The sequence below is a fragment of the Mirounga leonina genome, unplaced genomic scaffold, assembly GCF_011800145.1.
Source record: "Mirounga leonina isolate KUSES-001 unplaced genomic scaffold, KU_Mleo_1.0 Mir_82, whole genome shotgun sequence".
Lineage (NCBI taxonomy): Eukaryota > Metazoa > Chordata > Mammalia > Carnivora > Phocidae > Mirounga > Mirounga leonina.
Genome location: NW_023270825.1, coordinates 42938367 through 42961389, shown reverse-complemented (window position 1 = coordinate 42961389; position 23023 = coordinate 42938367). Strand labels below are relative to the sequence as shown.

The 23023-nt window shown below is 33.8% G+C and overlaps 1 protein-coding gene across 4 annotated transcripts in view; it reads left to right on the top strand.

Moving 5' to 3' along the window:
• KTN1 (kinectin 1) overlaps positions 1-23023 on the top strand; it is a 110481-nt gene that overhangs the window by 61190 nt on the left and 26268 nt on the right. For all 4 annotated transcript variants that reach the window (XM_034992702.1, XM_034992700.1, XM_034992699.1 and 1 more), the window contains exons 13-31: positions 1244-1281; positions 1955-2045; positions 2417-2485; positions 2999-3036; positions 3191-3272; positions 4076-4144; positions 9810-9844; positions 10257-10347; positions 11016-11084; positions 11705-11742; positions 12854-12944; positions 13107-13175; positions 14274-14311; positions 15185-15275; positions 15352-15420; positions 15880-15917; positions 18110-18200; positions 20381-20449; positions 21556-21593. In XM_034992702.1, the coding sequence (XP_034848593.1) occupies positions 1244-1281; positions 1955-2045; positions 2417-2485; positions 2999-3036; positions 3191-3272; positions 4076-4144; positions 9810-9844; positions 10257-10347; positions 11016-11084; positions 11705-11742; positions 12854-12944; positions 13107-13175; positions 14274-14311; positions 15185-15275; positions 15352-15420; positions 15880-15917; positions 18110-18200; positions 20381-20449; positions 21556-21593 (1214 nt within the window). The remainder of the gene's footprint in view (positions 1-1243; positions 1282-1954; positions 2046-2416; positions 2486-2998; positions 3037-3190; positions 3273-4075; positions 4145-9809; positions 9845-10256; positions 10348-11015; positions 11085-11704; positions 11743-12853; positions 12945-13106; positions 13176-14273; positions 14312-15184; positions 15276-15351; positions 15421-15879; positions 15918-18109; positions 18201-20380; positions 20450-21555; positions 21594-23023) is intronic.

Below are 23023 nucleotides of genomic sequence, written 5' to 3'. Positions count from 1 at the left end.
AAAAAAAGCCAAATCCAACTAATGGAGAGTTTCTACCATAGAAGGAAGAAATGTGCATAGTCTTGACACAGAACAGAAAAAATGGCCAAATGGTGTTAGGAATAGTGGTTTATGTATTTAAAAATGCTTACTAAATACTGACTAACCATAAGGGAAAACTATATACACTCAGGTGGTAGCAGTATGTTAATAATGTAATACTATATGTTAATACATAATCTCAGATTATGTAGGCAAAAAGATCATTTTAAAACTTCTGTTCAGTGAGTGGGGATACCTTCCAGAGTTTTGCAAGTTGTATTGTTAGACTTGTTATTCTTTGGCAACATTGCTTTGTAACATAGATATAAAGTGTATATATCTATAATACAACATTAAGAAAAAAGAAAAAAAACTTGTAAGTACTTACTTCTGTGATATACATACTGTTCATTTCAATTTCAGCTCCTCAACTTTAAAATTCTAAAAATTGTAGAAAAAGTACTAGCTTTTTCTATGTTAAAAAGTAATTTTAACATTAAAAACTTGTTTTTGAGGTTCAGGCAATTTCAAACTCCCGAAACTATGAGATTGCACATATTTTTTTCTAGTTGTTTTCTTTGTAGAAACTATAGTCTAAAAGGAATTGGGTAAGAATTTTTTACTATAGAAGAGTCCGTTTATATGTCAGGGTACATATATATATAAATTATCAACTCCAAGTGAATTGGAATATTAAGTTAGCTGAGAAGGTAGCTCTAGAAGATTTACCAGGAATTAAATACTTAGAGAATGCTATAAGTATGTTTTTGAAAAGTAAAGATGAGCATGGTTATTACCAAATGACTTAATTGTTATCTTAACTATGAACTGTATCATTTTATTATTGGAAGTTGTTACTAAGATAAAGATGAAACATGGCCTTTGTAGGTGTTTTTCCTGTATATTTGGTACTTGTCAGTTATATAATTTCCAGGCCTGGCAATTTGTTTTCATTTGAACTGTCTTATGCTATGTAATTCCTAATACTGGTTGTTGGTGATCAAAGTTGCTTTCAGAATAATAGCTACTATTTACTGAACACTCATCATGGGCCAGATACTGCCTTGACAACTTGATATACATTAATTTCTTCATGGGCCAGATACTGCCTTGACAACTTGATATACATTAATTTCTTTTAATTTTAATTCTGTTTGATTATTGTCCAACTTTTAGACTTCTTCTTAAATGCTTTTATGTTGACACTGTTTTTCTTTCTTAGACCTCTGCTTCAGTTCTAGCAGAAGAGTTACATAAAGTGTAAGCCTGCCTTTCTACACTTCTCTTATAATTGCTTAGTCACCACTAAATGATACCTGTTCCATCAACACTTATGATTTATTTTATATTCTGACTTGTTCAGAAAATACTCTTAACTAGATCTGGAGCAATTTTTGCTCTTCTCCCTCCCTCAGTGAGTTGAGTTCCTAAACATTGCACATTTTGTGTTTTTATGTCTTCATCATAAAAAGAGTTGGGGAGCCTTTTTGTATTGGCAAGAGAGAATTGTGGTTTGAGATTAATGGAAGTAAGTTAGTTTTTGTGCCTAGTAAGTAGTTGTACCTATTCTGTATTTCAACTGTATGGTGGTATACCCAAAACAAGGTTGTGTTTTTAGTATATTTTTTAATTTGCATAGATAGGGCTCACTTGAGTTCAGAAGACCTAAAGTCTGGCTTTGGCATTACCAGGTTTGCGAGCTTAAAATAATTACTTCTTTTTACCTCAAATTTTAAAAAAGGGGTATGTATCTTAGGGAGTGGTAGTAATGTATGTGATAGATATTACTAAACTAAAAGGAGCTACAGAAATGGAGGGTGCAGATGCATGAGAAACTACTTAAGTAAGCATGAGCATATTTAAGGCTTTTAATCCTTTGATTTGTGACTTGACTTCAAAATGTTTATATGTAAAAATGTATTTCCTGTTAAAGGATTGCTGAAAAGGATAAGCAGATAAAACAGACTGAAGATTCTTTAGCAAATGAACATGATCATTTAACAAGTAAAGAGGAAGAACTTAAGGTACAGTAATCCTGATAAATGGCAACAGTATTTTATAAGCATTGAATTACCCTGATATGGTAATCAGTATGACCATCTGTGAAGAATGGAAAATACTCTAAAGTCATTTGAAAAGTGTCTACTCTTTATTAAACTACAAAATCCTCTTTAGCCTTCCAAGAGGAGAAGTTCAGAGGGCTTTTCTCACATGATGTAATTCACAGTAATTTGGGAAATATGCTCAATAACAGGAATTGATGATTTCCTTTTCCTATTTAAGAAATTGTGATTTGAGGCCTTTGCTTTGAGACCTTTACTTAGGTAGAAGAGATGCTTTACCAATTTTAAAGTCAGTTATGTTAAATATTTTTAATATTTCCTTCTTATTCTAGGATATACAGAATATGAATTTCTTATTAAAAGCCGAAGTGCAAAAGTTACAGGCCCTGGCAAATGAACAGGTAGATCTTTATTGCTGTTGAGCATTTACTTCAGAATTTGACCTTGTCTATACTTACTATTGCAAGCCCTAATTTCATTCATATACATAGTAAATATAATGGTTACTTGTGTTTGGCTGCATGGCATATTGTTGAAAGCCTCTTCTATTTGACCGTGACACTCAAAACCCACCTACATAGTACTGTTTTCATGTTGAAACTCATGTTTGATCAAATGAATTGATCACATTTAAGATCTCAGAAGAATCCATGAAAACATTGTTAATGTGCTGATTTGTTTTAGCTTTCTGCTATTTAATCAAAAAAGGATATACTTTTATTTGGATAAAATTTGACCAGTGAGAAGTCCAAAATACTGGACAGCAAAATGTATTACAGAAATGTGTAGATATTGCTTTAACTTTTACTTCAAATATATGGAAATACAGCTTTTTGGTATATAAAAATAAGGGAAAGAATAGTTTGGAGTGCTTCCTAAGAAATGGTTTAATTCTCATCCCATTCCAAACACAGGCTGCTGCTGCACATGAACTGGAAAAGATGCAAAAAAGGTGAGTAAAGCGTTGCTGTACATGGAGCCATTCGTACATTTATATTCAAGTATAATTGCAGAAGTTACTGGTACTCATAACTGATAGTTGTGCATATAATTTATGTAAACCTTTGAATGTATGAATTATTTTGATTGATTTTTTTTTCTCATAGTATTCATGTTAAGGATGATCAAATAAGATTGCTTGAAGAACAGCTGCAGTGTGAAATTTCAAACAAAATGGAAGACTTTAAGGTTTGTGATTAAGCTGGTCAACTGAGCTTAGAACAACCTTCTATAGTTCTCAGTTGAAGTGAGTCTAGAAATACTAGTTTTTTTATATGAAATCACCCTGAAGCAATGTTTCTGTAGTTTATTTGGGCTTATACAGACAGTGAATGTTATCATACACTTTTTGCCTAGATTATCTTATCTGTTCTTATAATAGACTTTTGATATTTGTTTTGCTTCAGTCTTTGCTGTAGTTTCCAGTTGGTAGTTTGTGATGGTTTTAACTGCCTCCATTGTCGGTGCAGTGCTAGCTTCTGGTCACGACCTCTCAGCTTGTGTATTGGAAAGCAATCTTATTGCTGGGGTGCCTCTCATCATGTGTATGAGATTTGCATTCTTCTTCTTCCTTTTTTTTGCTTTTATTTAATAAGAATCCTGTAAATATTCACTTAAGAAAGGAGAATTTCCCGGAATCCATTGGCACAAGCGGTTTCAGTTCTTTGAAATACATGTGAAACACTGTTTTGGGATAAAGCACATGACTGAATTGGGGGGCTTAGTCGAAACTTGTTTTAGAGGTCATTGTACATGTAGTTTATACTAGTACTGTATTTCTATATTTTGGAAATATATTCACTGAAAATGAAAAATGAAACCACATGAGATTTGCATTGTTATATCAGTATATAATTCACCTGTCACTTTAAGAATACTTGAAGGGATAATATGGGTTTGAATTGGGGGGAATTGATTTTTTTTAACCTATTCAAATGATTGCTTTGTTATCTTTTCTTAATAAAACAGTAAATTGAGATTTCTTTTTTCAGATTCTAAATGACCAAAACAAAGCATTACAATTAGAAGTTCAGAAGCTACAAACTCTTGTTTCTGAACAGGTAAGGCTTTTCTTGAATTACAAGGCAGAAATATCTAATATTAAAAAGATCTGGTTCTTCTTAAATATTAACCAACTCGTTCATTTTGAGGAGTTTTGCTCAAGTATGGATGTATCTTTTCATTGCATTTCTGTTCATCTTGTGCTTATCAAGTGTCTAAGGAAAATATTTTTTCTTCCCTGAGGGGAAGCTAATGCTCACTGCCTTTTTATAAGCACTTTAAAAAAAGTGCAATAGAATACATAAAAAGCATTTAAGTCATTTTGATACATTTGGCTCTCAGGATAAAAATCTTTCACTTTTGGAGCCTTTTTTCTAAGGCAACATGGTTTCTTAAAAAAGAGTGGGTTTGAAACCTGCTACCAGCACTTAAAAGCGTAGTGATGTTGATCAAATTGCTTAACCTTTCTGAGACCTTTCATTCCAAATCTTTCACACTGAGATTTTATTTACATCATAAGCTTGTTAGATTTAAATGGGGAAGTTTTTGTGTAGTGCTTAGCCTGGTGATTGGCATTAAGCAGGCATCTTAAACCTTAATTGCTTTCCCTTGGAATATTTATTTTTTCATCTCCTCTCTACCTCCTGCTGCCATCAGACTCTTCTATATTTATAGCAAGCCATCAAAACTATAGCAGCCTTAGTAAGCATGGCTTCATAAACTAGAGCCCCAGGCAGTGTCCATCCTGTAGCTGTTCCTAAGAGTTGACTTCAGACTTTTCTCCTACAGAGCTCTACAGATTGCAGTGTTTAAAAATATTCTAGAAACTCTTGATATTAGATGACACATTAAAATAGAAGCTTTGAATGTTTTTCTAATAGTGTTAAATTTGGTAGCTTGTATTAGAAACTGAAATGTAAGTTCTGCAAATGATAGCACTTCCTTTCACAGATGCATGCTTTCTTTTTTATTTTAAAATTCACATTGTGCAGGTATTGAATTGGTGTAAGGTAGCTGTGCCAAACACTGGAAGTATTTGTTAACATCTGTTTAAGAAATAATCTACTTATTCTCCTCCCCCTCTTGAATATGTTAGTAAGTGCCTTGAGTATTCTTTATCACTTTGTATATAGTTTACCCTTGCAAACAAAAGGCAGTAGAGGAGATAATGGTAAACTGATGATATTTAGTGCAGTGCAGGGACATGGCTTCATGCCACTGTAATCCTAAAATAATTTTTTAAGTCTTATTCTTAAATCTTATTCTTGTTTCTCATTGTTGTGGTATAGCTTATAAAATACATTTCATCAATTGTAAGAATTCTTCCCCTCAATTTATCATCTCTGAAGTCTGGCTGTATCTTACAGTCTCTGGTTACAGTTTAGCTGGCAGCGTTTAAAATTTTAGTAGCTACATAAAATACCAGGTGTGAGATGCAACATTAATGACTTGGAAGAGGTAAAATGTGATCGATGATTTTTGGTTGTTTTACTTCTTACCCAAAAAAGCAGAATGTTGAGTTGTGAGTTGGTTATAGAGATTCTGGAACACTTATTTCAGTGTATAAGGTTTTAAATACTTCCTTAAATTAACTTCACGGGAGGTAAAACAAATGCCTAGAAATGTATGACTCTGTCCTGGAATTCCACTATTAAAGGTGCTGGTAACTATTACATGTAAAAAAAAAAAACAACAGGAATCTTTACAAATCTTTTAACTTTTAGAATCTTTTAATCTTTTAGTTCTGTACTAAAAATGTATTCTCCATCATTAGACAAGAACAAAACCACTAGCCTTATATTTTTCTTTTCCTTAAAGAGAATATGATGACTTAAGAATTGCCATTCTAATATCTTACGTAAAATTCCCTGTATGTGTGGAAGTTAATATTAAAAAAGAAAACCCCCTAATTTCTACCTTAACTGAATCAGCCTTCTATCTACTACTAAGGTTTCCATGTACTTTTAGATATTCTGTTAAAATAACAACTTTTTTCATGAGATAGGTTTTGTTTTAATGAAGAATAGTTTTAGGAAGTTAAATGAACAGTCCACAAAACAAAATTTTATAGCCACATTTTTAAAATTTATTTCAAAGAATTTGATTAGGGAAAACTTACTTTGTGGTACTAATTTAAGATTTGCTCTTTGGTAATTAGAATTTTTCTTGTTCTTAAAGCTCTCTCTTTTAAAAATAGTTTAGAAAGCATGTAACTATGATGGTGTATTTTGGTTATAGTTGTGACTTAGCTCTCGGCAGACCAAAGAACCATCTCTTTGGCTTCTTCTCTGGTCATTTTTATTGCTATTACTAGTGAAAGAAGAGATGAAGATTAGTATAATCTTAATTTCTTCGATTTCCACCTTTCTTTAACCCCTTCCTATCCAGCAGTCAGAATTCTAAGTGACAGTTGAGAGATAAACAGTTTAGTTACATTAAAAAAAAAAAAAAATCAGTCTTTCTGCTCCATGGATTTTTATCTGGGAGGAAAAGATTGAGCTTATTGAAACAAATCAGTGATGGTGCCAAGTTGTTGTTTCTTTAGGTGTAGGAGGCAGAAAGACAACAAATACCAGGTAAGATAACCTATTTAGACATTAAAGAAGGGAAGGCTCCATGTGGATATAAGCCTGTATGATAATCCCAGTGATGCAAATAAATCAGTTACTAGGATCTCATTTATTCAAAATAAAATAAAACTTCTGGGGAGGCAGGGTTCTGAGTTATCCTTTTTTTTTTTTTTTAATAGCAAAGGAGCAGCATTTTTATTCTTTAGTAGATTTTTATTAAGTAAAAACTATAGGAGTAGGAAATTTTTTCTCTTTGCCCTGTTGCCTGTTTGTGTTTTATTGCAAAAGAATTTATTATTTATTTATTATTGTATAAAATGTAGTTTTGGAAATCGTCTGGGGAGAACAAAATTGGATTGGGTTAGGCCAATAATATATAAAGTAAAAAGGTTGTATGGATGCTAAGCTGGTCACTTTTTCTGCAATTGAATATTTGATAAGGTGATGAGCAACAGTACATGTTAAACTGTAACTTTGTTAAAGGAAATTAATTTCATTACATGTTTACATGTTTATGAATTGAGTATATGCTAGATGTTGTGCTCCATGCTGAAGCTACAGAGATGAATGAGACTTGGTTCCTGCCTTCAGGAATATGGCTTTTAGTGTGGAGATAGATATGTAATACAGAAAAGTATGATGAATAAAATTTTTGAACTGTGGTACAGGATTAGAGGAAGAGATAATGAATTCTATCTGAAGGACAGTGAGGGTGAAGAGGTACCACAGAGAAGGGCCTGCCAAACTTGCCCAACAGCTAAAGGGAAATCCAGGCTGAGGGAATACAGTGTTAAAAGTCATGGCGGTGTGTGGCCAAAATGGTGTATTCAGAGTTAACTGGCATGTTGTAGAAGTGCAAAGTATGCAGTGTAAGGAGTAGAGAAAGATTGGCTAAGGCCCGATTATGAAGGACTTTTGTATGCTGTGTACGGACCATGAACTTGATTTAGCATGTTGGTAAATCCCTGAAAGATACTGCAAGGATGAATAAGTATTTTGTCAGCATTTTAGATCACTCTGGTAACAATGAGGTATTTGAATTTGTGTGGGGGACAAGTGTGTAGGACTAAAGGTATAATACAATAAGTGATTAAGGTGCAAATAACTTGGACTTAATAGTGTTGTCTTTTTTTAATTGAGATGTAATTGACATAAAACATTAGTTTGAGATGGGCTTATGTGTAGATAATGTGAAAACTCACAACAATAAGTCTGGTTAATAGTTAACATTCATCACCATACACAGTCACAAATTTTTTGTTAAATCTTTTTTTTTTTTTTTAAGAGAGAGTGTGTGTGTTAGCTGGATGGGAGTGGGGAGAGGTGGTGGGGGAGGGGCAGAGGGAGAGGGAGAGTCCCAAGCAGGCTCCACACCCAACGTGAAGCCACGATGCAGGGCTCAATCTCTTGACCGAGATCATGATCTCCTCTGGAATCAGGAGTCCAGTGCTTAACTGACTGAGCCACCCAACTGCACCTGTTCAATCTTATATGAGATGGCCATCATCAAAAATAAAGATGGACAAAAACCCATCTTGGTGAAAGATTTGTAAACTTGTTGCATGATTTATTTTCATAGTTTATAAACCTGACTTAATATACTTTTGACAGCTCCGTCTCCTTTCTGGTGATAGGGAAATTTTTCCCATTGGGAAGTTCTTCCTGTATCCCTCACAAAATATTCCTTATAGGCAATAGGCAGAGAGAAGAATAGTGCGGTACTGTGATATTTGAGATGAATGAAGCCGAGGGCCTAACCTAAGGCATTGAAGAAAAGGGGGTTAATTTTGGAAATATGTAAGAAGTGTGGAGTCTTAGGACTTGGATTTGGCAATGGAAAAATTAACAGTATTTGTGAAAATGGTTATAATAAAATTGGGGGAAAAGTAAGAAACTAGCAAAATTAGGAGAGTACAGGTAGGGAATGGGATGGGCAGAAAAAATGTTCAAAGCAAAACACCCGAAGCCTGTTTTGGTAGGCTGCTTAGCTGCCCAAAGGCTTGGGAATGCTAAGGAGGAAGCCCCTCTTCTGGATACAAAATAAATTATAGCAGTGGGGACTTTTGTGTTTCTGGGGAGATGCTAGAAGGGAAGTGGTTAAAAGTGGGGGTCAGCTTACATGTCATGTTTTAATGCCTTACAAAGAGAATATATTCATGTGTTGCTCCTGCAATTTATAATCAATTTTAAAACATTCTATATATTGGTCTAGGTGGTGGTCACATAATACCTACATGTTAAAAATTAATTGATTTGTATACAGGAGTTTTGTACTTGCCCATATAAATATTACACCTTAGTTTTTAAAAAGTCAAAAAATCAATTTAGAAGAAGAAAGAACAAAGTCTCCTTCCTCATCTTCAAGGCTTTAGAGCCTTGGATTTTTCATATTTGAAGAACAGAATTGACATAGAATTAAGGCAAATTCTCTTCTTTATTCTTTTTTTTTTTCTTTTTAAAGATTTTATTTATTTGAGAGAGAGAGAGAGCGAGAGCAGGAACACAAGCAGGGGGAGTGAGAGAGGGAGAAGCAGGCTTCCCGCCAAGCAGGGAGCCCGATGTGGGACTCGATCCCAGGACCCTGGGATCATGACCTGAGCCGAAGGCAGACGCTTAACGACTGAGCTACCCAGGCGCCCTGCCCTCTCTTCTTTATTCTTTCTTTTTTTTTTTTAGATTTTTTATTTATTTATTTGACAGAGAGAGCGAGAGAGCACAAGCAGGGGCAACAGCAGAGGGAGAGGGAGAAGCAGGCTTCCCGCCAAGCAGGGAGCCTGATGCGGGGCTTGATCCCAGGACCCTGGGATCATGACCTGAGCTGAAGGCAGAAGCTTAACCATCTGAGCAACCCAGGCACCCCTCTTCTTTATTCTTAAGATTTTCTTTTATGGCAATTAAAAACTAACTCATTTTGCTAGCTCATAGTATACTTTATCTTTTTCTGTATCTTTTGTGTAGCTGCTTCTCTTCTGTCTTGTGTTTTCGGGATTAAATAATTCTTTAATTATTAGCAGTCTTCAAGTGTAGATCACCTTCCTAAATTTTGGATCTAATTTAAACAATTTTCATAGAATTATATTTTTAAACTAGTTTTGCCTCATGCAAACTTAGTAAAATTAAACTTTTTCCTTTTTTTGGGTGATTTTTATTTTAGCCTAATAAAGATGTTGTGGAACAAATGGAAAAATGGTAAGAGTTTAAGTTTTTCTTATTATATTTTAATGACTCATTTCTACCAAATTTGAGGTAACAGAATTATTAACTATATTAACCTAGATTCTTAAAGTGCTCTTTGTACTTCATAATGGAAGAAGGTGGTATGCTGTTGATTGGTTTGATTTGGGATTACATTAGGTTTGTGGTGTTGGTGTGGCAATGATTTTATTTATTTAGGCTAGCCTAAATAAGCATGTATTACTTGAACACATTTTACTTATTGGTAAAGAAGTACATTTAGACCATGATCAAAGATTCTCAGAAACCTTCCTAGAATTAAGTTTATAAGAAATGAGGGACACAGGAGTTGATTGATAGAAAATATTTAGCAGTGATAGCATTTACCTTGAAAAATAGTTAATATGTTTTAAATTTATGATTTCAGTATTCAAGAAAAAGATGAGAAGTTGAAGACTGTAGAAGAACTACTTGAAACTGGACTTATTCAAGTGGCCACAAAAGAGGAGGAACTGAATGTAAAACATTTTTGTACATTTGTTTTCCTTGTGGTTTGTCAGTGAACATGAAGGGGATTACTGTAATTTAAGATTTTTCCCATAACTTTTAAAACTTAATATTATTTATCCACATTTAATGAATATATGATACCCCTTTTCCATTAAATTTAACATTTTATTAGGAATACAAAAATGCATAGTTGATTGTAGCATTCACTATCTTAATGAAATAGACACTTTTTTTTTGGTTTGTAATTTATGCTTCCACACCTCCACCATGCCCAAATGATAACTAACAGACTTCATAAGTTCATGAAATAGTATTGGAGGCCAGGGAAAGGAGAGACTCCAGTTTTGTTTTGTGATTATCATTAGTCCTAACTAACTTGATTAGAACAGGGTTGCTGGAAGAAATGTTTAAAGATGTCTTTGAGTTTAGGGGGAGAAATGACTTTACAAGTGGTATACTATGTGCTCTTGAGGTTGTGGAAACATAAGTAGAAATACTTGTGGGGATAAATGAATTAAATGGCTATCTCTAGAAGTTACAGAATTGTAGACATGTGACAAGGGCCTTCCAGAGAGGGAAAGAAGCAGCTAAAGAAAAATGAGAAATTAGGATATTTTGAAGATAGCTAATTTTTTAGAAAGTAAAAGTGTGTTATGCTTCTGTATCTTTGAAAAAGGCATTAAGAACAGAAAATTCATCTCTGACGAAAGAAGTTCAAGACTTAAAGGCTAAGCAAAATGATCAGGTAATGTATTCAGTAGATCCTGCAACTGTTCTCTTTTAAACAATGCACAGACCTGTTATGTTCATATAGAGCAGGTCTGTTGTTTATTCCTCCTTTCACCAATGTGGAATTTGTCAGTCATAGTTTTAATCTGTGAATGATTAGGGACTTGATTAACAGTACTAGAAGCTGCAATTTATTGAATAATAGCTGTATGCCAGGCCCTGGGTAGAGTACTTTAGATAGGATGTCATTGCTGCTTACTGAAGTGATAAAAGTTTTGAGTGTACAAATATAAAGAAAGACTCTAAATAGCAGTAGAAGAAGCTGTCTGAAATAGGCAATTTCCTAGTTGTATTTTCTTCTTATCTGGTTAGAATTTTTAATTGTAACATGTATCTGTTGATTTTTCTTTTGGCCTACACTTAACCATCAGTAGCCTTAAAGCTACTTTCAGAGTGCTTTTAATTTTCATAATTATAACATTAAAAAAAAAAAACCTAGAAAGAATCAATTCCTGGGTTTACTGTTCTCATTTGGATTTTGATATAGTGGAAAATTTAAGGATAATATACTTTTCTATTTCTGAATTCATTTATATTTTGAGCAAATTACTAAGTAGGATACTTTCCTATTTCCAGGTTTCTTTTGCATCTCTAGTTGAAGAACTTAAGAAAGTGTAAGTGATGACATTTTTAAACTGGTCTTTCTCTTTTGGTCCATTTTCTTAGTGCTCATAAATCTTGTTTTGTGCAATTTAAACAGCTGTATGTTAGTTTAACCTTCACTCTAGAATTTTTTACTGATGTATTAAGGGAATTTAGCTGTGCTTTCCTTTTTTTTTTTTTTTTTTAAAGATTTTATTTATTTTTTAGAGAGCGAGCGAGAGAGAAACAGCATGAGAGGGGAGAGGGTCAGAGGGAGAAGCAGGCTCCCCGCTGAGCCGGGAGCCTGATGTGGGACTCGATCCCAGGACCCTGGGATCATGACCTGAGCCGAAGGCAGACGCTTAACCATCTGAGCCACCCAGGCGCCCTAGCTGTGCTTTCCTAGTGCAGTGTGATTGCTAAAACATCTATTTCTATAATTGATTCCATTCATTTTCTTAACTTATGGCATCAAATTGTTAATTTTCTGTTTCTGCAGTAAGAACTATTAAAAAAAACAACTAGGTTATACTGGATATAGAGAGCATGTATCCTCTTCTTGAACACTGTAAATTTGATGCCATATTGTGTATACGTTCTGCCACTGCTTTCAGAACTCTGGAAGCCAGTATTGTTGAGAGAAACTTGATTCTTCCCAGTGTTCTTCAGGGTGCAAGTCTTATTAACATTCTTGTGCACTTTCAAAGCAGGTCACCTGCTTCTCTTTGTGTGTATCAGCTTTAGCCATCTGGTATTTACTGATTAATTCTCATGTAGGAATACTCCCCCCCCCCCCTTTTTTTTAAAAGAGGGGGTGGGCAGGGGCAAAGGGAGAGAGAGGGAGAATCTTAAGCAGCCTCCACACTTAGTGCTGAGCCTGACGCCGGGCTTGATCTCAGCACACTGAGATCATGACCCAAGCGAAAATGGAGAGTGGTATGTATGCTTAACCGACTGAGCCACCTAGGCACCCCTCTAGGAAGACTTCAAGTATTTTTTCCCTTCTTATCTGCAAGATACGTTGCCGTTTTACTTAAAATGGGAAGAGTTGATTTGGATGACCCCTGTTGGCGCTGTTTTTTTATGTCTTGGTGGATCTTGATGATTTCTATTAAAGTTCAGTACTGCATTTCTTCATCTAAGGATTCATGAAAAGGATGGAAAGATCAAGTCTGTGGAAGAGCTTCTGGAAGCAGAAGTTCTCAAAGTTGCTAATAAGGAGAAAACTATTCAGGTATTGGGAGAGAGAAAACTGTGTGTTGGGGTTTTTTTTTTTCTTTTTTGTTTATCAACTTTAGTGAATATCATTTAATTTCATGTGTTTGTCTGTACATTGCATTTTACGTCAATTTCTGTGTTTCCATTGTCCAATCTTGTCTGTTTTGTCATTGTCAAGGATTTGAAACAGGAAATAGAGGCTCTAAAAGAAGAAATAGGAAATACCCAGCTTGAAAAGGCTCAACAGGTAAAAATCCCAGAGCCATAGCATGACAGATTTCTTAGTGTATGTGTATTTATGAGCTATTTGGTTTTTTCTTGTTACTCAGAAAAAATTTTTAGTAGTATGCTGTAAGTATTTTGGGTTATGTACTTTTATTTATTTATTTATTTATTTATTTTTGCTTGATTTGAGAAAGTGTTCTTGATATTTTATTCAATATATTTTTTTACTTTTAAAGATTCTTTTCTAGAAAGTTTTCTGTATTAATGTTTCATTTTAGTTTGCCAACTTAAACACAAAACAGTTTGGTAAATCTTTTTTAACCTTTTTTTTTTAATTGCATGGATTAAAATGTTTTGTTATAGAATATGTATTGCTCAACCTTTGTTTAGAGAACAAAGTACAGAGTTTGTTGGGGGATTTCAGAGGTAGCTGAGATTACTGGACACAGATGGGTTTTGGTGAATTTAATCTGATAAAGCTTCACTGAAAAAGGAGTGAGATTGCATGGAAGTGAGGATTCATCCATTCATCCAACAGAGTTATTCAACAGTATTTCCTGAGTTCGTTATACTTGTGAAAGCACTGTGTTAATGATTTAAGATCATGTGTTGAAAGAAACAGGGTATGATAAAAAGATCACAGTTCTCTAATATAGACTGAGAGGTTAGGAAAATCTCTTGAGGAACTGACATTTAAGCCAAAATCTGAAGGAACTATGAGAAGACAGTGGGGGATAAAAGTTGCTGTTGAATTACTGTGTATGATTTAAAAAAAAAAAAAAAAGGGAGCACAATGTTGAGTACTGTTGAGTAGATAGATGGCTTTGAAGACTGGAAAGAAGAGCTCTGATACAGTAGAGAGGTATATGTACAGTTAATACTCTAATTTTCACAACTTTAGAATTACCACATTATTTAGACTTATATTTTTATTTTGTTACTCTTACTGTCATTTGAATCAAGAAAGGCAAAATCCAAACACCTCTCATTTTGGCATGAATAATTCAGCTAGGATCTTTGTAATTTGAAGTGTACACATTTTAAAGTTTATCATAAAACTAAAGGTCAATTGAATGAATTATAAATTGCTTTTTCTCCTGCTTTTTTCTTTGTATTTCAGTTATCTATTACTTCTCAAATTCAGGAGCTTCAGAACTTGTAAGTACCATTTCTCTCATTTCCCTTTAATATCTTTTTTCCACAAGTTAAATACAAGTATGTACAAGTCAAATACAAATCAAATACAATTATAATGAAAATCATAGCTTCTTTTTATTTAATTTCAAGTAGTATTTTTAGGAATATGAAATTATATCTCAAAAAGTTATGGTTTTAAGTTTTTCATTAGGATTTAACTTAAGCTTTTTGATGGGAATGGGGATAGAGTAGAAAGTCTTATTTTTCATAATTTATAATCTGAATATGACCTCAGACTGAGATGTTGCTCTTTGCCCATTTTAATAGCCACTGTGAAACTGACTATATATTTCATAGCCAAACCAGAGGTAATAAGCTATCTAAATTTGCTGGTATTGATTTAAACAGGATGATATGGGGTGAGAGTAGGGCTACCCTAATTTATTCAATATCTGGATCTACAGTGATAGATGGAACTTTTTTCTTTAATCATCCTATACCTTTTTTTTTTTTTTTTTAAGATTTTATTTGAGAAAGAGCACACAGAGAGAAAGAGAGAAAACACAAGATGAGCAGGGGGAGGGGCAGAGGAAGAGAGAGAAGCAGGCTCCCGGTGGGGCTAGATCCCAGGACCCTGGGATCATGACCTGAGCTGAAGGCAGGCGCTTATCTGACTGAGCCACCCAGGCACCCTAATCGTCCTATACTTCTTAATTTATTTATTATCTGCAAAATCTTGTATGCTTTTATACTTAAAATACTTGTTTTTTAGTTTATTTTATGTCAGTTTGGGCTGTAAGTACAACCTAAAATCTACTTCTCCAGTCGCCAGTAATTTTGTTTTGTATAGTTCTGTAATATTTTCACTGATAGTTCTTACTAACTTATTTTCAGATTAAAAGGAAAGGAGGAACAGTTGAATACCATGAAGACTGTTTTAGAAGAGAAGGAGAAAGACCTAGCTAATCGAGGGAAATGGTTACAGGTGAGAAGTTAAAAACAAAAGTAAACACCTTTTTTATACTTGAATATCAATTCAATTCATACCAATTCTTTTTCAGGATCTTCAAGAAGAAAACAAATCTTTAAAAGCTCATGTTCAGGAGGTAGCACAGCGTAACTTGAAAGAGGTATAGTATAAACAGATTACCAGCATATTACATAAAAAATGAGGGGTCTCTTTTTTACCATGCTAGAAAATAAAGAAGTTAGTATCTTCTCTGAGTTTACTTGCCATAAAAATTATTGTACCATAGTTGTGTTGTTGATAAAATAATTTGAATTTTATCTTTGTCAAGTCTTTTGCCTGATTTGTCAACCTAAGCCTAAAAGCATTTCCTGTCCTTTTTGAGATTGACTCTTAAGTATGTGTTTAATTGGTATATTAATCTGTAATCCTTTAAGAAGTGGATATAAAAAATAGTTAAAGTTCATTCTATCTTTGTTTTATAAATGGTCTAATTTTAACATATAATTATGTTTTTATTTATTTTTGTTTTTATTTTATTGGTGTTTTGTATATAGAATACGTACTTTGTAGTACCTGATCTTTTTGATGTTAGAATTAAAAATGTGAATCTGTTTCTTAGGCATGTTCTGCATCACGATTTGAAGAACTTGAGACTGTGTAAGTATAATTTTAGCTAGCATTTTAAAGAGGAACTTCTCATTATTTTGCAGAATGTACTTGAATATCATGATGAGTTTCTTTTTAGTCATTTCTTGTTAAATTAGGAATTAAAGTCCAGAGGCAAATAAGCTAATAAGTCTCTTTTGGTATAATAAAACAGAGTCTCTTTCAGTGCTTTCAGATACCTGGGGACTTTATCCTTTCCAAGCCCTTCAAACCCATCGACCAGAAGATAATCATAGTTAAAACCTTGATGAAGATTATTGAATCTCTAAGAAAGTAACTTGATTATTGAGGAGAGTAATATCTGTTGTCATACCAGTTACTGTGCTAAAGAGTAAAAATATTGAGTCTGATCAGCATAGGAGGTATCGGTCTTAATAGATGTTCATCCTAGAAAATTTTTGTCTTAAAAAGTCTGTTCTCTTAATTTAAGCTAACTAAATCAGTTCACAGTGGTGAGAAGGATACCTGGACTTCATCTGTTTGGCATGCTATAGAATTATTTTTAAGAGATTCTGCTGTGATGCCATCAATTTTTATGGATGTTTAAGAAGTAGCGCTTTGAAACGGGGTCTTTAAAAGTAAGACATTGAGGATATTAGGTCATTGTCTTTATGAAGACAAAGGAGATGTCTCTATTCTTGACACTAAAATTCTCATTTGTACAGCTAATTGTTTATCATGGGGGCATTGTATAATTATCAAGGTACTTTTGTTTCATTTGCTAATAGCTTAGAGACACAATTTCTGGCCCATTTGTAATAGGTATATAATTCATTAAAGTATGTGATTTTAGATCTATTTCTGCATCACAGTTTTCTTTTTTGAAAAAGTTAATAGGGGCCCCTGGGTGGCGCAATGGATTAAGTGTCTGCCTTCAACTCAGGTCGTGACCTCAGGCTCCTGGGATGGGCCCTGTGGCAAGCTCCCTGCTCAGCAGGGAGTTGGCTTGACCCTCTCCTTCTGTCTCTCCCTGCCTGCTTGTGTGCTCTCTGTATCAAATAAATAAAATCTTTTGAAAAATAAATAAATAAAAGAATTTGGTGGGGGGAGCAATTTTAGGTTTACAGAAAATTGAGAGAAAAGTACGGAGTTCCTATTTTCCCCCACCCCCACCCTGTTTCTCTCGTTATATCTTGCATTAGTGTGGTACCTTTATTACAATTGAACCAGTGTCTAAATATTGTTAGTAACTAAAGTCTGTAGTTTCCATTAGGGTTCACTCTTCTGTGGGTTTTGAGGAATGTATAAAAACATGTATCCATCATTACAGTATCATACAAAATAGTTTCACTGTCCTAAAAATCTCCTGGCTCTACCTATTCATCCCTTCCTTCTTCCAGCCGCCACCCTTACCACCCCCAATCTCTGGCTGCCACTGATCTCCATAATTACTGTCTCCATAATTTTGTCTTTTCCAGAGTGTCATATAGTTGAAGTCCTACAGAATATAGGTTTTCAGAATGGCTTCTTTCACTTAACAATATGTATTTAAGTTTTGCTGGGGTCCCCCCCCCCAACTTGTGTGTGTGTGTGTGTGTATGCTTCTTTGTCATTTTTCATATAGACCTATAAACATTTTGAAGTTCTTTCTACATTAAGGTGGGATAAAAATAACTTCCAATTCAGCAAAGATACTGAGTATATCTGTTTTGTGCCCTGTGGCACAGCAATACTGAAATGGCTAATGCCCTGAGGAAATAGATAAACAGATCATTTTAATAATGTTGAGTGTTATGCTAGAGGTCTGTTTAGGATGACAAGGGCATTGCGATTCACATGAGGTAGGTAGATAAAGACTTAAATCTGTGTTGGGTAGGGAGAACTAGATTAAATTATATGTAGCATCGCTTTACAAAGGCTTGGGCATATTGTAAGTTCCTGGGTCAACTAATTATGGCTTTATTTTTTTTATTTTAGATTTTAGATTTTCTTCCTAGATAAAGCCATAGTTGCTTAAGAAATGTTAACTATGAAATAAACTGCAGAAGTTTTATGATGTACTTTGAGTTGAGTGATTCTGGAAATAATGTTTTTTTAAAACAAATTTGTAAGTTGGTGTAATCTGGGAAAAAAGAGCTGTTAGACATTGTTTCTGTTATCTTTTTTTCCTTAGGGGTGATATTGAAGTCTGGTTGTCCTTTTTATGTGTATAACTAAATATAAGGTCTTTATAAAAATTCTAGGTTGCAAGAAAAGGAAAATGAAATGAAGAGAATAGAAACTATACTAAAAGAGAAGGAGAGTGATCTTTCTAGCAAAACAAAGCTGTTACAGGTGAATATATTTAGTTAAAATTAATTATTGTGTGAATTATTGTCTTTGCATATTTTAAACAATTTTAACTACCACAAAAGAAAATAGGATAGAGACTCTTTCCTCCCAGCCAGATACTGGGTCTCATTCTTCAGAAAACTATCAATTATTTGTGTATCTTTTGAGGAAAGTGCCCATTCATAAAATATGTTGTGTGTACTTGTTTTAAACACACTGTATTTAACTATATGCACGTTTGTATTTGCTTTTTCTCCCTCAATTATTAATGTTTTTTAGATCTTTCCACATAAGCACATTTCTGTCTTCAACTTTTAATGGCTTTGTGGTATTCTGTTGTAGCATCTACCATCATTTATATTAACCAATCCTGGTTTATGGATGCCTAGATTATTTAGAGTTGTGCTTCCTATTACAACAGTGAATATCCTGGTGTGTGCATTTTCAGTACTTTTGCTAGTATATCTATATTTAAAATTCCAGGAAGTGAAATTTTGGGTCAAAGTTTTATGCAGTTTCTTTTTCTTTTTGAAAAGAGGTAGTTAAAATTGAAAATCCATATCTCCTCATCTCCATGTTGTTAATATTGAAAATACTTACAGAACATTAATTTGAAATGATAGCAAAATTTAGATGGCTGCATTGTCTCCAACCACTCTTGCTCACATTTCTGGCTCCAAGTGTTAGTTCTGTTACGTTCTCTTTCTCTGCCAAGTGGATTCATTTTTAATATTGTTAGATAATGTCAAATCACCCTCCAAAAGTGTTTTAACAAATTTACACCCGTAGAGGGCCATTTCCTTTTTATTCTCTCCCAACACTGACAAAGATGAAAACATTTGGTATTATGATTGAAAGATGGTTGGATTGTTTTAATTTGCATTGATTGTGAGAGAAGTTAAGTACTTCATTTGTCTATTAATTGGCCTTTAATTTTTCCCACATTTTTCTTCTGGGTTGACTTTTTCTTACCAAATTATAATTTTTTTTTTTTACGTAATAAGAGAAATTAACTTTTTGTCACATAAGTGATTTGTTTTCTTAAATTTTTCTTATTTCATTTGTGTTTTTCCTCCCTGCTTTTGGAAGTTTGAAACTTTTATGTATTCAAATATAAGTAATTTCCTGAGAAGTCTTGGAATGAAAGGTATCTCTTACTCTATGATTATAAAAATATTTTCACGTTTTGATATGTTTATAATTTGCTTTTTTTTTGTTTGATATCTTATTCATATGTAATTTAGTAAGTTATGAGAATAACATTTTAACCTTGAGAAAAAAAAAGGTGAGCCACATTATTAAAGAATCCATTACTGCTTTACTGCAGTGGTTCTACTGTCCAGGGGACAGTGTCTGGAGACATTTGGTTGTCACGGCAGGTGGAGGGGTGCTAGTGCATATAGAGGTTGGAGGCCATCGATACTGCTAAACATGCTAGAGTGTACAGGACAGTCCTGTTAACAGAGAAATATTCAGCCCAAAATGTCACTTAGAACTTGCCCTGCTGAGCTGAAACCTTACCTTATACTATTAATTCTTAGAGGTATTTGGATTTGTTTCTGGATCCTGTTTTCTTCCATTGAGACATACTCGCAGATTGGTACTGAATAATTTTTTCTAATTTATTTATTTATTTGTTTATATATATTTAACATATAATGTATTATTTGTTTCAGGGGTACAGGTCTGTGATTCATCAGTCTTACACAATTCACAGTGCTCACCATAGCACATACCCTCCCCAATGTCCATCACCCAGCCACCCCATCCCTCCCACCTCCCTCCACTCCAGCAACCCTCAGTTTGTTTCCTAAGATTAAGAGTGTCTTATGGTTTGTCTCCCTCTCTGGTTTCATCTTGTTTGATTTTTCCTTCCCTTCCCCTATGATCCTCTGTCTTGTTTCTCAAATTCCTCATATCAGTGAGATGATAGGATAATTGTCTTTCTCTGACTGACTTATTTTGCTTAGCATAATACTCTCTAGTTCCATCTACCTCTCGTTGCAAATGACAAGATTAATTTATTCTAATTTTATACTGTATTTTAAAATAGGGCTTATTACTTTTAAAATGATCACTTTAAAAAAACTATTTTAGAATTTCCCTGGTTTGTATGCTCTATTTTGAAAGGTTATATGGAAAATAATCTCTGTGCAGATATTCATGTTTAATTTTTTAAATAGGAAGTACAGGATGAAAACAAATTGTTCAAATCTGAAATCGAGCAACTTAAGCAACAGAACTACCAACAGGTAGGTACTATTAGGTAGCTTGCCTTTCATTTATGTCGTAAAAAGTTATATAACCCATGACTGTAAGTATTCTTAACCATTTTGCCTTTTTATGGAGACTAAAGTATCTTGTTTTATTTGTAAGTGTTTAGAAGATGTCCTTAAAAAAAAAAAAAGCAATTTGCTATACCATATCCAAGATAAAGTAATCTATAATTTATAAGATATATGCAAATAATATTACTGTCTATATTCCAGCTCTTTTTTTTTTAATTTATTTTTTTTTAATTTTTTTTTTCCCAGCTCTTTTATATATCTGTGTTTTCACATCCTCCAGAATGCTTTTCTTATTAGCAAGTTAGTTAAAATCCTATAGAGGTCAGTTTAAATGTAGGTGTATACCGTATTTCCCACCACCCCCCCGCTCAAATTTAGTAATTGGAGAGAAACTAGGAAATGTGTAATGTTATGAATAATAGTTGACCACTATTTAAAATACTTTTTCAAGGTATAATTCTGCTTGGTAAAAATAAAATAGAAATGTGTAATTTTTTTTTTAAGATGTTACCAAAATACAGGTTGATTTTTCTGAACATATGTAAGCTAGAGAGTATTATGAGGGGCCAAAGAATGTGTTCTTCTCAACAAGATGATTATAGTATAGTAGTTCACTTTGGGAGATTGTAGGCATTAAGGAATGTAAATACTGTATGTGAAGGTCTGTGTACTTACACGTATTATGTAAAATTTGTTTACATGCAAGTTAACTTTTCTTAGTTTTTCTTTTGATTTCATCTTACAGTATTTTTTTGGCTTTTGGAAGCTTAATATAGTCAAATAAGAATTGTACAGTAGGAAGATTTAGGGCATTAACTCTGCTTTACACATAGTAGGAAATTGATAAATACTTGTTAAATGAAGAGATTATGTAGTGGCAAGGAAGATTTGACTTAGTACTCAGTATGTTTTATAAATTTATACATATTTTTATTAAAATTACTTGGTGACAGGCATACAGAATATGTAGTATTTTTACCTTTGTTAATTTATATCTGAGGAAGAGCTTAATTTTTTGTAGTCTTTTAGAAATAACTTTGTTTTGAAATTACATTTAACTCTTTTAATAGGCATCATCTTTTCCCCCACATGAAGAACTATTACAAGTGTAAGTAATAATTTTGTTTCACAGTTTGAAAAGTGGTAATCGTTTTTATGTGCTAACCAGTTCTCAGATAAGAATTTAATGTAACTTCTAATGGCATCTAATTTTTCTAATTCTATATGGATATCTTGAACTATAGGTCACTAGCATTTAGCTGTGCCCTTGGCCAAACTGCTGTACATTTTTATGGTATTTGGAGTTTGTTGAGGGAGATCTTGAGGTTTTTAGGACTTTAGAAAACATCTAATAAAGTTAAAATATATATTTAAGGCTTTACTTATTTACCTTAAATTATCTTAGTTACCCTTCTGGTATCATTGTGGAATTGAATGATGCAAGTAAGTTTCTGCTTCTGCATTAAAAAACAGATCTCATTCTTTATAGTTGCTTGCTTTTTTAAAAAGTTTTTGTCTTTTTTTTTTGTTTAAGAGAGAGCTGAGAAACAGGATAGGGACAGAGGGAGAGGGAGCAGGAATCCCAAGCAGTCTCCATGTCCAGCCCCCCCATGCACAATCTCACAGCCCTGAGATCGTGACCTCAGCTGAAATCAAGAGTCAGGCACTTAACTGACTGAGCCAACCAGGCGCTCCTGTGATCGCTTTCTTTTAAAGAGACTTTTCTATTTTTTGGTGCACATTTATTTATTTTAGAGAAAGCTCGAAAAGGAGGAGGGGCATAGGAGAAAAGCAGAGACTCCCTGCTGAGCAGGGAGCCTGACGCGGGTCTCGATCTCATGACCCTGAGATCATGACCGGGGCCGAAACCCAGAGTTGGATGCTTAATGGACTGAGTCACCCAGGTGCCCCTTAAGGAGACTTTTTTTTTACTGAAGCATTTTTCTTTCATTGTTGGCTTGTATTTTTCTCTAAGAGGGTATATTTAAGGTCATTTCAGCTAAGTTGGTTATGTTTGAGCATTCTAGATGTCAACCACATTAAGTGTATTAGGTGATAAAAAGTATTCTTTTATCTTGACTCATTTACAAGGTTGTTGGTTTACTAGTTTAGAATTATTTACTGGTAAATTGAGTCTGGAGTTTGTACAGAGCAAAGGTCAGCAAACTTTTTCTGTAAATGGCCTGTAGTGAATATTTTAGGTTTTGTGGGCCAGAGAGTTCTGTTTTGTCTCCCCCCCCCCCCGCCTTTTTCTCCCCCAATTCTTTAAAAGCATAAAATCAGCTCTTGGCTCAAGGGCCAGACCAAAAAAGACTGTGGTTTGGGCCCAGAGCCCTAATTTGCCAACCTCTTATATATAGAGCCTTATTCTTGAGAGCTATTTGTAATTTAACTTTCTACCCAACCTGCTCTCAACTATAACAGAATTGAATTGTGAATCTTTGCCATTGCTTTCTGCATTTCTGGGAATTAACTAATGCATTAGAATTAGAAAAACCTGAATCCTGAGGATGTTATGAAAATGATACCTACCTCACA